The sequence below is a fragment of the Neophocaena asiaeorientalis genome, unplaced genomic scaffold, assembly GCF_003031525.2.
Source record: "Neophocaena asiaeorientalis asiaeorientalis breed wild unplaced genomic scaffold, Neophocaena_asiaeorientalis_V1.1 scaffold197, whole genome shotgun sequence".
NCBI classification, from domain to species: domain Eukaryota; kingdom Metazoa; phylum Chordata; class Mammalia; order Artiodactyla; family Phocoenidae; genus Neophocaena; species Neophocaena asiaeorientalis.
In genome coordinates, this window is record NW_020174703.1 from 3,969,766 (window position 1) to 3,983,833 (window position 14,068).

A 14,068-nucleotide genomic window follows, 5' to 3' on the forward strand; every position below is an offset into this window, starting at 1 on the left:
GACACAAAGCACCGAGCTGATCTCCCTGTGCTATGCAGCTGCTTCCCACTAGCTATCTATTTTACATTTGGTAGTGTATGTATGTCCATGCCACTCTCTCACTTCATCCCAGCTTACCCTTCCCCCTCCCCGTGTCCTCAAGTCCATTCTCTAAGTCTGCGTCTTTATTCCTGTCCTGCCCCTAGGTTCTTCAGAACCTTTTTTTTTTTTTTAGATTCCATATATATGTGTTCCCATATGGTATTTGTTTTTCTCTTTCTGACTTACTTCACTCTGTATGACAGACTCTAGGTCCATCCACCTCACTACAAATAACTCAATTTCGTTTTTTTCTTATGGCTGAGTAATATTCCATTGTATATATGTGCCACATCTTCTTTATCCATTCATCTGTCGATGGACGCTTAGGTTGCTTCCTGTTCGGTGAAGTAATGCTGAAGGGAGAGAATGGAGGTCAGAGTGACCAGAGGCAGGTAGGGTATGGCAAATATTCAGGTGAGAGGGAATGTGGGACCAAAGTAGAGTCATGGCAGGGGACAGAGGCAGGAAATAAGAAACATTTCAAAGGTGGACTCAACAGGATTTGATTAGGGCAATAAGGGAGGGAATGCCAAATCTATTTTGGGTTTTGGGTGTGAAAGGCTATGTGGTGATTTTGAAGATGATCAAAAATCTCTGACACTCCTCCCATTGAGAGCTGGGGTCTCATTCCCTCCCCGGTGAATCGGGAGCTGTTCGTAGCAACTCACTTGTAACCAACGGAATGTGAAGGACGTGACACTACATAACCTCTGGGGCTAGTGCTCTTCTGTGTCTGGCTTCTTTCACTTGGCATAATGACTTTCTGATATTCACCCATGTTCTTGCCTTTATCAATAGATGTTCCTTTTCATTGTTGAGTAGTATTTTAACATATGGATATATAATAACTTGTTTATCCATTCACCTGCTGATGGGCAGCTGTGTTATTTCTAAATTTTGGCTACTGAGAATAAAGCTGCTATGAAAATTCAACTGCAAAATTTATATTTTTCTTGGGTAAAATACCTAGGAATGAGGAACTATGATTTTAGTACTAAGAAATAGTTATCTTCCCTATGTCAATTACCCTGGAAAAAATGAAAAATACAAACATTTCTTAGTCATATTTCGTAATAAAATTTATCAGCACACCTGTTGTAAGAGTTGAAGAATTCATACATTTTCCAGCTCTACAGAGTCACACATGATCATACATTCAACATATTCCAAGATAATGCTTAATAATATGTAGGAAGATAACATTCCTTACAAACTTCAATATATTATGAATAAAATATTCACATTATTATATGAACACAGAAATCTTGAGAACTCTGTTGTGATTTTCTCTTAAGAGCAAAGGTAAAAGTTGCAGAATCTCTAATTTAAAAAGAGGACTATTTCAATTAGGCCATATTCAAGGAAATACATTTATAAAATGCCTACATGCTTCTTACACTAGTTATGTCTGCTTTAATTAGAGAAGGAAAATGTTTCTCATTTCCTAAATTCACAACATCCCCAGGACTGTTCTTAGTCTAAACCTCCATACAGAAATGTCTGGAACAGAATTTTTTAGGTATCAGAATCAAAGGGGATAAGCTTTCACATTCAAAAGTGCAAAGAATCTCAGCATCAACAAATTATAGTTCTACAAAAATCAAAATTACAACTTAGATATCCCTTGTTTAAATAACAGTGATGTCACTTTAGAGTTAACTACAGGTAATCACTGAATTGTAACACATGCAGAGACTAAGAAAATTTCAAGTATTCCTAAATATCTATCATTACAAAAGTGAATATTTTACAATATTATGATCTCTAGAGAAAGATTATATAAAGATTATGATCAAAGCAACTTCAGTAATGACAAAGTAAAATTTTTACTTTCATTTCCAGTTGCTTTCTAAAATTACTAGTCTATCTCATTGAATTAATGAAAATAAAATTTGTCCCACAACAGATTTTTGTGGCTGAAACTAAACCTTTAAAAAATATATGAAACAAAAAAATAACACGAGAAGTTTCCTGATACTAATTCTAATATTTAGATGCCCTAAACCAATTCTTGGAAATTGTCACTGTTTGTAAACTAGTCATATAAAATGATTCTAAAAGTATAAACGAGTTTTACATCAACCAGTTGACTCTGACAAGCTGCCACCTCACCACCCACCACTGACGGCATCCAGCAGAAGCCTGTGGTGCTTAAAACACATTTCACCAGGAAAGGAGGCGGACTCCAGGGCGGAGAAGACTGGAGCTCTGAGACACAGGTAACTAAGTGCCACACAGTGGCGGTGGTGTCAGCCAGTGGAGCAGGGGGCCCATTGTGTGTCCCCCAGACCCTACGAAGACTGCTCTGCCTGCATCAATGCACCCAGTCCCTTGGATGGCGCAAAACGTCCAGAATTTCAGCTTCTTTGGAGTTCTCTGAGGGTGAATGCATGTACTCCCATCTATGCAGGTTCAAAACAGAAGCAAAAAACGTAACAACAATAAAAAATAAACAAACAACATACATAGCTCTTTATCTAAAATAAATGAAAAATAAAATTCTAAGAGTAATAAAAAGACTTATACCTCTTTGTCTCCACTAGGCTTTTAAAAAAATATTTGCTGCTAAAGAAATAAAGTTTCTTAATAATTCCTGAGCACACTCTAGCTAATATTAATATTCCAGAGCCAAAACATACTTTTACTATAAACCAGGGTTTCATAAAGTATAGAACCTCAGGTGATCCATGGGCAAACTTTTAGCTTAGTACTTTGGCATTTTTTTTCATGTGTTATTTTCTATTTATGACAGAAATGTTGGTTTGCCTTTAATTTTCTCTCTGAAAAACTAAGAGTATAAAATTTAAGTAAATAATACCTCAGATTATATATAAATCTACAAATATGGTCAAAATGGTCAAACTGTAGCATGAAATCTGGCAAACACTGGTTTAGATCAGAGGCTGCAAACTCTTCCTGTAAAGGGCCACATAATAAATACCTTAGGCTCTTGGGGCCACATACCTTTTGCAGTCTCTTGCCTACTCCTTTTTTGTTTGTTTTTAATAATCCTTTAAAAATGTAAATTCCATTCTTAGCTTAAGGGCTGTACATAAACACAAGTGGACCTAGATTTGTCCTGAAGCCTTAAGTTTGCAGACCCCTGGTGCAGACTTTAAGAAGCTAAAAATAACCTGTTGCATAAATGTTGTTCAGTTGAGCAGGGGATTGATTTATAATCCGCCCTTACCTGCAGTTTGGAATGTGCGTTATAATTAGAGGCCAGCAGAGATCAGGTAGACTACCCGAGGCCTTAAGATCTCATGTCTACTTTTTAATCACATCTTGCCTCTAGGGTGGCAAGAACACCTAACAGTGATGTGCATGAGAATCCAGCCAAGGACATGAGATCCCACGAGCAACAGCTAAACAAGAACAGAGCCAATGCCATTCTGAATGTAGTGACAATGGTAGAGGGTACTGATCTCACAAGGCTAGATCTGCACAGCAGAATGACGCAAGGCAGACCTTCAATGCCAGCCAGTCCATTCTCATTTGGATATTTAAACTCATGGAGAAAAGAAGATTCTAGCTCTTCTAAAATAAGCAATGGTCATATTTTTTCTGATCTTTTCTGTTTCAGTCTGGATACACACCATTCTCACTTCCTCAAAGCCAAAAAAAGTCAACTGTAGATCTTTATTAACCTAACAGCACCAACATAAATAGATTTTAAAATTCCCCACAGAGATTCAATTAACCTTTATGGAAGCACACCATGGCAGCACGTAAAGCATCTGAAATAATCCTGCATACTTTCATACAAGCTTAATACTTCATAGTGGAGAATAAGACCTTTCCCCACAAGTGCAATCATTTCCAATAAAATTAAAGAGCTGTTATGTTCACATAAATCTGCTTTGCTCATAGCTCTTCCTAGAAAATTACCAAGTAGGAACAGTCAATCTAGCTCCCTAGACACCATCATCCACCCTATCTTCTCACTCCCTCTATCCTTTCCCTGCTCTCACATATAAAGCTATATCATTTATCCTGCCACCCCTTAAAAAATTTTTTTTGATTTTCCTGTGATTTTCCTGTGATTTTCTTATATAGGCAGCAAGGTCAAAACCAATGACGTCTTTAGGAAAGACATTTGTGGTGTCAATGTCCATGTTTTGTGGGGATTAGAGGATTGTGGGGTTAGGGAATAACTATTATTCTTATGAGTTATTCTTACCGGGCGGTGAGAGGTAAAGACATCAAGATGCTTTCGATCCTGGATCCTGGAGTGAAGAGGCCAAACTTTGTACCCCGATCATACAGCAGGTTAAATTCTACATACCTGACATACAGACATCAAATAAGATTAAGGGTTGGCTGAGTAAACCCTTTCTTAAGATTAGTCCATAACAAATACTTAAAGTGGGGGGCACCTTCCCACCACCTCCCACCCCATCAGCTGGAACTGGCAGAGAAAACACCAAGTCTCGTCAGTTGAGTTTTCGCCATCTGGAAAGGCATAAAGAAAAGGCTATTCTATCCAACAAACAATAGGATATAGATTCAGCCCCAATATAGAGCAGTTACAAAACAATAAGGTTATGTTTTCCAATAAATAAACAGAAACACAAAGCTTAGAACTTGAAGGTACAAAAACAATTAAGAAAAGCAAATGGCACCATTTACCAGGATAAAACAGCTCTTTCTGGCCCTCACCTAGAGTCTGAGATGCTTTACAGTCAAAGACTTCATTTCACTGCTAATAACTCACACGAACTAAGACAGTGTAAGGCTCTTGTAATTGAAAAGCCAAGAAAAGATTACAGAAATCTATTAATAATTACTAATATATTCTAGATATTTCCTTTTCTTAAAATAGTTAACAGCATTAATAAGCAGTCTTCCTGCAAATTAATGACAAAGTCATAATAGAAGGTACTGATTGAGTTGCAGTGCTCAGTCCTTAGCATCAACTAAAACCTGGTTCAGGATATTAGTTTTCCATGAACTGCCACAGAGTCATATCTAAACTCCGTCTAGCTTAAAAATCCGTGATTGCCTTTAACATCATGAGATCCTTTGTAAAAGGGTCTCCTCTCTCCAATTTCAAAAGATAATTTCTACTACCCAAAAGAATTGAGAATGATCCATAAATCTGAAAATTTCAATAGTCCCCCTTCGTATCATTTCTCAACTCACTCAAAAACTACTCTCTTGGTCTAAACTTCCCTCAGATATTACCGTTTATGCATGGGTTACTGTATTTAATCTTGGTCTAAACTTCCCTCAGGTATTACCGTTTATGCATGGGTTACTGTATTTAATCACAACTAGGGAAAAATATTCTCTAGATTCCCACAGTCCTTCAATTTTTAGAAAGCAACCTTCACTGTGGAAACTTGCCAAAGGCTCTGAGAAAATTTAAATAAATTAACATTCATGGATCCCTTTCTAGTCCTCACCATTTATTTATCACTGATTGAGTTCTGTGCACTAATAACTAATACCTTCTTATGTCTGTTTCAAAAGATAATTTAAATGGATCTTCTTAACTTCTTCCTAAGACCATGGAAAAGAACTCCAGTCTCTCAGCTCCCTTTTTCACCCCTGATGTTACCCTCCTGAAACATGATATTTAAGGGATGGCTGTGACTCTCTGTCTGTACAGATGTCTTGTTCAAAGACCCTTGTAAGGAGCTCCCAAATGAGCCTCTATAGGATCCCTGTGCTGCTTTTCTGTTCTGAGCGAACAATGCTCCTTTCTGTATATCAGCCTGACTCTCACCAGGTTTTGCTTAGATCTGATCTTTCTGATCCTTTCCATACATTCATCCTCTCCGAGGTACCTACAAACTATGAACCTTAACCACTCCCTTCAATTTAACTGATACCTACACCGTATCCTGTCTCCCTTTCCCAAAATACAGCAAAACAAAAAAGGAGACTAAGACTGGAGGTTCAAGGTCTGGGGAGAGAATAGTAGTAACTGAGGACAAGAGACTCAATGAGATAGCCAAGTAAGAGGCTGCAAAGTCAAAAGAGAAGCAGCTTAACCACTGCAGGGGAAAGTCATACAGAAGGGGATGCGAGGAAGTGGGGAAGAGTAACACAGATAATGGGTTATGAATGCCGCGTAAGAAAGTGAAGACAGGGCTCATAACCGCAGCCAAGAGCTGGGGTTATCTTAAGCCCCAGAGATTTCTGCCATTTTAAGGCCCAGAGATATGGGTGGTAGAAGGAGCCTCTCTTTGAAAGTACAGTCACCCACCACATCACAGAAAATCAACCTAATACCTCACGCTTCTGCCTAATTCAAAAAACACGGACATGAAATGATACACACAAATGGAACTTTCAAAATATGTTGTCAATTAATAATAAAAAACAAAACAAACAAAATAAAACATCACTCCTATGTCCAAGAAGTTTTCAAGGCTTCACACCTCATTAGTATTCATGAAACCTGCCAGCTTTGCGTAAGAAATCTTACGCAAAACCAGAACATTGCACTTTCCACAGAGTTTTTCTTTTTTTAGTTTCTTGTTTGTTTTTTATTGGAGTTTGTTGTTGTTGTTTCCACAGAGTTTTAAATTATCCTCTTAGGATGGTCTTCCCCACTAAACTGTGAGCTTTTCCCAGCATGGTCCCTAGCCATAGGAGGCACCTAATCAACTCAAGTGAAGGGAAGGAGTAGTAAAGGTGTATCTGGGAAATCACGGGACCAAAAAAAAAAAGTCCCAAAACAGATGCACTGTTAAAGAACTGTCTAACAAGAACACTTAATCAATTCTCATTTTCCCAAGTTTATAAACAGGGAGCAAGCAAGCAGAGGTAGTCCTAAGAAAGAATAAACAACAAACATTTATCTTGAGACTTTGAACATTATCTAAGTTGACCTTTTAGCTTTACCTCCTTAAGTACCCAAAGTTTCATATGCCTGAGACAAAATTAACATAAATGAGAAAATCCATTTTATAGCCATGGACCAGTAGTACACGTGCAATTAAGATGGTAATGAGAAACCGCTGTGAGAGGGAAGACTGAAAAATTTGGAGCTGATTCACAATCACACCCCCGCTGAAGATGACCTCACGCGGGTCACCCAACTGAGCTCACCAAGCTGCCTGCACAATGCAGGGTGGCTAAGGTGAGCATCACAGTCAGAAATAAGACCTACTTAACTTCATTCACATCTAAGAAAGTCTGCAAGTTTTGAAGGCACGAGGACCTGGTTCCACACCTGGGATCTTTTATTTACTAGCTGTGTAAACTTGGGCAAGGGACTTACTTTGCTAAGTTTTGTCATCTGTAAAATGATGATAATGACACCAATCTCACAGCTTTGTGAAGAAATTTAGATGCAAACTGCCTAACATATTAGCCAGCACATATTAACATCTCCATAATTAATAAATACTATCATTAAGTGTAAATAATTTCTGAAGTGATTATTTTCATCATAACACCTTCCATGAAAACCTAAAGATAAATGAAAAAAATGTGTGTTTACAAAGCAGCAAAAACATTAAATGATTCCCCTATCTTGGCGTAAGGCTGGAAGGTATTGCTAGAAGAAACTATAAGAAATCAGCAGAAATAAATTCAACAAGTTCTTACTATAGGCCTAATATGGTTCTCTAATGTACACACAAGTTAAACAAACCTTGCTCTTTTTATAATACTATTTTATACAATGTTTCTTAATTCACTTGATATTTATCTAGTTATGAAAAGAAATTAGGGTGAGTATTAACAAAACTCTGACAAAGTATCTGCCCAAGACAACATATCATCCACTCTTATTACGGCTGCCGCACTTCCCGACCTCCTACCCACCCCAGAGTTACGCAATGAGACGGTTCATTCTCCGGTCACTCACTCACCGTCCTCTCCGGAGCTGCTGCCACAACTTCTCCCGGGGGGTGAAGGAGTCATCACAGTGCTTTTTCACAAGGGGGATATAAGAAGGAATGACAGCCTGGGCACAGCTCTGCACAAAGCAAAAGACCTCCTCCTTGGATGGAGAGTCAAGGTCATCAAAAAAGATACCCCCGATGCCCCTCCGCTCCCCACGATGGGCTATAAAAAAGTAATCGTCACACCTGGAAAATACAGTAAGGCCAAATCAGGGACCAAAGAGGAAAAAACAGACAGACATGAAAATCAGTGTGAGCATTTCAGCTTAGAGCACCATCCCTGACTAATGCCAGCACAGCGCCCTTACTTTTTGTCCATGTCTGAAAATGAAACTAGAGTTTTAGACAGATTTCCTGCAGTTATCAACAACGAAGAAAATGCTTACACTTTTACCTACAAAGCAACAGGCAAGCTAATACATGTCTATCTGAAGATGTGGCACTCTAAGACCTTTACTGAAAAGAAACAGAGTCCACTATTAATACTGTATTTCCTTCTTTTTTTTAAAGCACTGTATCTCTTAAAACAAGTGGTGCTGCTGCCCTCAGAAGCACTGCTACTTTTGCAGCAGGCAGGAATCCTCTACCAACAATGACACAAACCAGGTCCTTGATGGAGTGCTAACCCCTAAGCTGTCTGAATCAGTTCTTATTCACCAAAGGAAGGCAGAGTAAATTATCTCTAAGGTCTCTTTCGGCAATAAAATGTGATGACTCTATAGCATGCATAACTCAGGGGGAGGGTTGGTGGAAGGAAATGTTAGAATAAGAGTCTTCAGAACATTAAAGGTTGCCCTTGTGAACCAGCGCATGAAACTATCAATTTGTTCTTGAGTCTTTCCCCACCTGTGCCTACTAGAGCAGATTTCCTAAGCCTTTCCTAATTGCTAAATTTGCAGTATAGTTTACATCCTGGAAATAGTTTTCATTATCTCTGTATAATGAGGGTTCCTAAATAGAAGACCTGTACAAACAAAAACTAAAAACTATTGAAAAGGTTATCTTAAAAATAGCCTTAATGGCTTAAAGTTAAAAAAAAAAAAAGGCAGTAGATGCAAATCCCTAGAACTGATGTGCTGGTATAATTCACCTTGACTGTTACTTCCTGGCTTTTCTTCACAGGTACATTTTATTAACAGAATTAAAGTATATCCTGAGCAAGGCTGTAAAGCCAGCTTTAACTAAATCATGTTATTTCCAAATCTCTTTTCATGATATTATGAAATGAAGAGATTTACTAAATATGTATACTAAAACTTTTTGGCTAGCCCGCATTCTAGATATTTTATTAATACTACTCAGATAAAGTTCTTCAGTAACAGCAATAAAAGGAAACCAAAAAAAAAGAGAGAGACAGAATATGTACCCCACCAATCCTCCTCCTGAAAGGAAGCTGATTTGTAAGAGAAAAACAACCCTTCATCCTACATCTGTGTGTCCATAGCTGTCCAGTGTTTCGTGGTAATGTCAAATCAAAGAGAGGTTATTTAAATGTTTTATAATTTGAGGATTTTAAAGCTGAACTCCATATTCTTAGATAAATAACATCAAGATTCCACAAATATTAGCACTGAAAGCAAAGCAAAAAAAAAAACACCCCAAAAACCCTTTCTGTTCCTCCTTTTCCTAGAATGGCAATTAGCTCTAAGCAGTGTTGAGTACATTATTATTCCAAACAACTTATGCACAGACTCCATTCCACATCTACCAAATATCCTGGGTCTCCTCACAACTTTTTTCTTTACCATTAGAGTTCCTTTCACAAAGTTTCCAATCCTACTTTCTCCTTGTCCAAAATCTCCGGTACATTTGCACCTCTCCTAATAGTTCTCCAACCCTTCCCATGCCCTAACACATTTCCATGGCAACAAGATAATCCTCGTGTGGGATGAGAATTTAATATCCCACTTTAGGATTAAAAAGTCTCTGATTCTCAGGCATATATCACCTTCAAGTTTATATCCTAAGACATCTGGTATCAAAAATGATGTTGCTGCCCAATTTTTATCACAGACATTCAAATATTCCTAAGAAAATAATGTATTAAAACCACTTAAAACTCGTATCTCACTTCTGGTGAAAGGAAGGAGGGGAGGGAGGAAGGAAACAGTTCAACCTTCATAAGCTGAAAAAGATACTTAGTGACACAGTAGTGCCTTCAGGATCTACAGAAGGAATGGAAAATACTTAGCGGTCATGAAAAGTTCAATAACTTTACCTACCATTTTTTAAATCTGGGGTAGAGATCTGGACCATGCTGGTCACAAGCCTTCTTTAGAGTCCTGTGAAAATGCACTGCATCCTCTTGGTTCAAGTATGTTGGGGTAAGGTCACATCCACCACCAAACCACCACTGCTTGTTACCTACCAAGTCGAGACATGTGATTCTGATGTGGACTTTGAGATGTAGCACACTACTCAAAAGGAAAAGTTAAATACGTTGCTTTAAATGCCGTCACCTGCGGAGACACCAAAAGGAGTGGCGTGCACCGCACAGGTGCTCTGACAGGGTAACAGCTGGCCTAGCTAATGGCAAACACGGACTGGAACGATATTTACATAATGAAGCACGATCAACCGCACCTCATCTTAAACCCGCTGACAACGCACTAGTGCCTGGCAAAGCTACACATGTGGAAAATAATTTCCAAAAGCAAGTTCTCAATGGCAACTTAACACTGCACTGAGGTTTTCCTTTGGATGTAATAAAGTTATGTTTGCAAAGAACCCTGTGTGCACTTTAAGTTCGGGTTCATTAAATCATTCCTTGTGTGTTGGAGGAAAATGGGGATGCCAGAGACCAGCCAAGACCACTTTCACTTTTCCATATCTAATAAATAATCTATTGCACCTGCCAAGGAATAAGCTTTCACATGTTTCCCAAAAAACCTAGTTAAGATGGCATTTATTTTTTCTTGATTTTAGATGTTATGCCCCCTGACGTGTTTTAAAATACTCATTTTGCACAAAAGTACTTTCCACACCTCCAGAGCCCTTACCGTCGGCTTCTTCTACTTCAAAGTATCTGTAGTTGAAATGGATAGTGGGAGCATGAGGATTCTTGGGGTGGATAACAGAGCTCACGCCCATAGCACAAAACGGCAATTTACCTGGAAAGTAAAACATGCAGTGAGCTGCACTCGATCACCGGGCTTGATACAAATTAACTCCAACATGGTTTCTGAATCAATTTTCAAAGGTTGATTTTCAATTTGGCTCTTAAAATATAATTTTTAAAAAGTAACTGTGTCAGGCTTCCCTGGTGGCGCAGTGGTTGAGAGTCCGCCTGCCGATGCAGGGGACACAGGTTCGTGCCCTGGTCCGGGAAGATCCCACATGCCGTGGAGTGGCTGGGTCCGTGAGCCATGGCCGCTGAGCCTGCGCGTCTGGAGCCTGTGCTCCACAACGGGAGAGGCCACAACAGTGAGAGGCCCGCGCACCACTAAAAACAAAAAGTAACTGTGTCTTCAAGTCCGTTCTCTATGTCTGTGTCTTTATTCCTGTCCTGCCCCTAGGTTCTTCATAACTATGGACATGTATACACTACCAAATGTAAAATCGATAGCTAGTGGGGAGCAGCCGCATAGCCCAGGGAGATCAGCTCGGTGCTTTGTGACCACCTAGAGGGGTGGGATAGGGAGGGTGGGAGGGAGACGCAAGAGGGAGGAGATATGGGGATATATGTATATGTATAGCTGGTTCACTTTGTTATAAAGCAGAAATGAACACACCATTGTAAAGCAATGATACTCCAATAAAGATGTTAAAAAAAAAAGTAATTGTGAACATGCTCAGCTGGCACAGGCACCCAGATGGAATTTTACAGAAGCAATATGTACTTTATAAATAAAACTTGCCGGGAGAAAAGGTTTACAGGGACTATTAAAGGAGATTGTCTGATTTACCATCTTTCGTCTTTAGCTTTTTTCCTCTGCTTCTCATCTGTTTTGCTGCTTCCTCAGAAAGATTTCCATGAACGACAGAAATGCTCACCCCGGCCTTTTCAAAAACATGCCCATCTTGAAGTACACAGCTGATGCCACCACCTCCTGTTTATGGAAATGTAAAATGAGGAGAGAATGTAAGGGTATATGCGAAGTTAAAAACAACTGCTGCACGAAGGTGGTGGGATTAGGAGTTATTTTCCTCCTCTATTTTCCAAATCTTCCATAATATCAGCATATTTATAATTTTTAAGTACAATAAAATTAGATAACCAGCTTAACTTTATGACATTTGCTACTGATCATGGGTGAATATTTTATCTCCCTACACCACCCAACCGAATACTCTTCTACATCCTTATGTCATCATCTAAAATGAATCACTGGAATAGTTTCCCTTCAAATAAGACTGTTCAGAATGGGAGCTGTTGGTTGTGATACATGAGAGAAAGCTAAGATTAAAAACAGGAATAAGTACATTCAAAGAGTGTTCCAGTATTGCCAAATTTAAGAGCTCCATATTGTTTCAATTGTTGTTTCTCAGTGTGCTGTTTGCCTTTTAATTTTGTTTACAGGTAATTAAAAAACAGATACTGAAATGCTTAAGGAATTCGGAAGCTTGAACTGAGTGAGACACATTAACATTTAGGTATATGAGCTTTACTACTAGTAGCTGGTTTGTTTTTTGAAGACACTAGAGGTACCACAAGAGTTAATTGTTTCATGAAGCTTCATGTTTGGCTTGTTTTATTTCTAAAAATTTTTAGAGCTGGATGGGACATGAGATGATCCAGTACGACCCTTATATATTTCAAATGAGAAAACTGAGGCCCAGAAAGGCAAAATACTTTCTCTAAAAACACACAACTAGTAAGTGGCCCAAACAATTTGTCTCAGTGCTTTCTAAGCATCAAACAATATTTGCAGCACTTCATATATATACACCTTATTTTATCCTTATAATACATTCATATGTTATTTATAATTTCATTTCATAGATGAGGAAACAGAGGCACAAAAAGTAACTACTGAGGGTCACACAGCTAGTCCAGGTTGTGTCCTGATTCAACAGTCTTCACTTAAAAAATTAGAAGATGGAGGACTTCCCTAGTGGCAGTGGTTAAGAATCTGCCTGCCAATGCAGGGGACACGGGTTCGAGCCCTGGTCCTGGAAGATCCCACATGCTGCGGAGCAACTAACAACTAAGCCCGTGCACCACAACTACTGAGCCTGCGCTCTAGAGCCTGTGAGCCACAACTACTGAGCCCACGTGCCACAACTACCGAAGCCCACGCGCCTAGAGCCTGTGCTCCGCAACAAGCCACCCCAATGAGAAGCCCACATGCCGCAACAAAGAGTAGCTCCCGTTCACCACAACTAGAGAAAACCTGCGCGCAGCAACCAAGACCCAACACAGCCAAAAATAAATTAATTTAAAAAAATTACAAGATGGAAAACACTATGAAAACCAGATTTAACTTCATTTAAAATAAATGTGGCAGTATCACAGCCCCAAATCAGCTGATGAGAAGTTGCTGCAGTAGTCCCAGGTAAGAAGAATCAGAAATCCTTTAAGTTTATGACCAAGATGTAAGGTTTCACTGTATAGGCAATAACATGGTGATGAATGTAGGACACTATAAGAACTAGGTTATAATACTTAAGTATTTTACCAGTGGAAATAAAGATTTTCCTGGCACGAAATCTGATGGGTGCATTTGGCAGAACTACTGACAAGCCAGGTCAAATATTTCTTGCGCAACCTGGGGAAAAGACACAATGACACAATAACTCCCTCAGCTGGAGGAGACTGGTTGACCCTTAGTAAAGAGGAGATGACTTTCTTTTTCCATCTCCAAAGGAAAAGAAAGGGTAAACGCACCCAGAGAAGCAGAGGAAATGTGGAGAAAATCTATGCTCAGTTACAACCTTGGACATCCAAGCCTGTTGGCTAAAACTGACCTTAAGACTTGTATGGGGCTTCCCTGGTGGCGCAGTGGTTTAGAGTCCGCCTGCAGATGCAGGGGACACGGGTTCGTGCCCCGGTCCGGGAGGATCCCACATGCCGCGGTGTGGCTGGGCCCGTGAGCCATGGCCGCTGGGCCTGCACGTCCGGAGCCTGTGCTCCGCAACGGGAGAGGCCACAACAGTGCGAGGCCCGCGTACCGAAAAAAAAAAAAATT

At 39.4% G+C, this 14,068-nt stretch overlaps 1 protein-coding gene across 1 annotated transcript in view; it reads right to left on the bottom strand.

The window, feature by feature from the left end:
* Window positions 1-1,142: 1,142 nt before the first annotated feature.
* CPOX (coproporphyrinogen oxidase) overlaps window positions 1,143-14,068 on the bottom strand; it is a 14,227-nt gene continuing 1,301 nt past the window's right edge. Inside the window, exons 2-7 of the mRNA XM_024759256.1 lie at window positions 11,846-11,989; window positions 10,940-11,050; window positions 10,163-10,304; window positions 7,908-8,126; window positions 4,262-4,366; window positions 1,143-2,483 (exon numbers count right to left, since the gene is read on the bottom strand). Coding sequence (XP_024615024.1) covers window positions 2,396-2,483; window positions 4,262-4,366; window positions 7,908-8,126; window positions 10,163-10,304; window positions 10,940-11,050; window positions 11,846-11,989 — 809 coding nt within the window. The 3' untranslated portion in view covers window positions 1,143-2,395. The remainder of the gene's footprint in view (window positions 2,484-4,261; window positions 4,367-7,907; window positions 8,127-10,162; window positions 10,305-10,939; window positions 11,051-11,845; window positions 11,990-14,068) is intronic.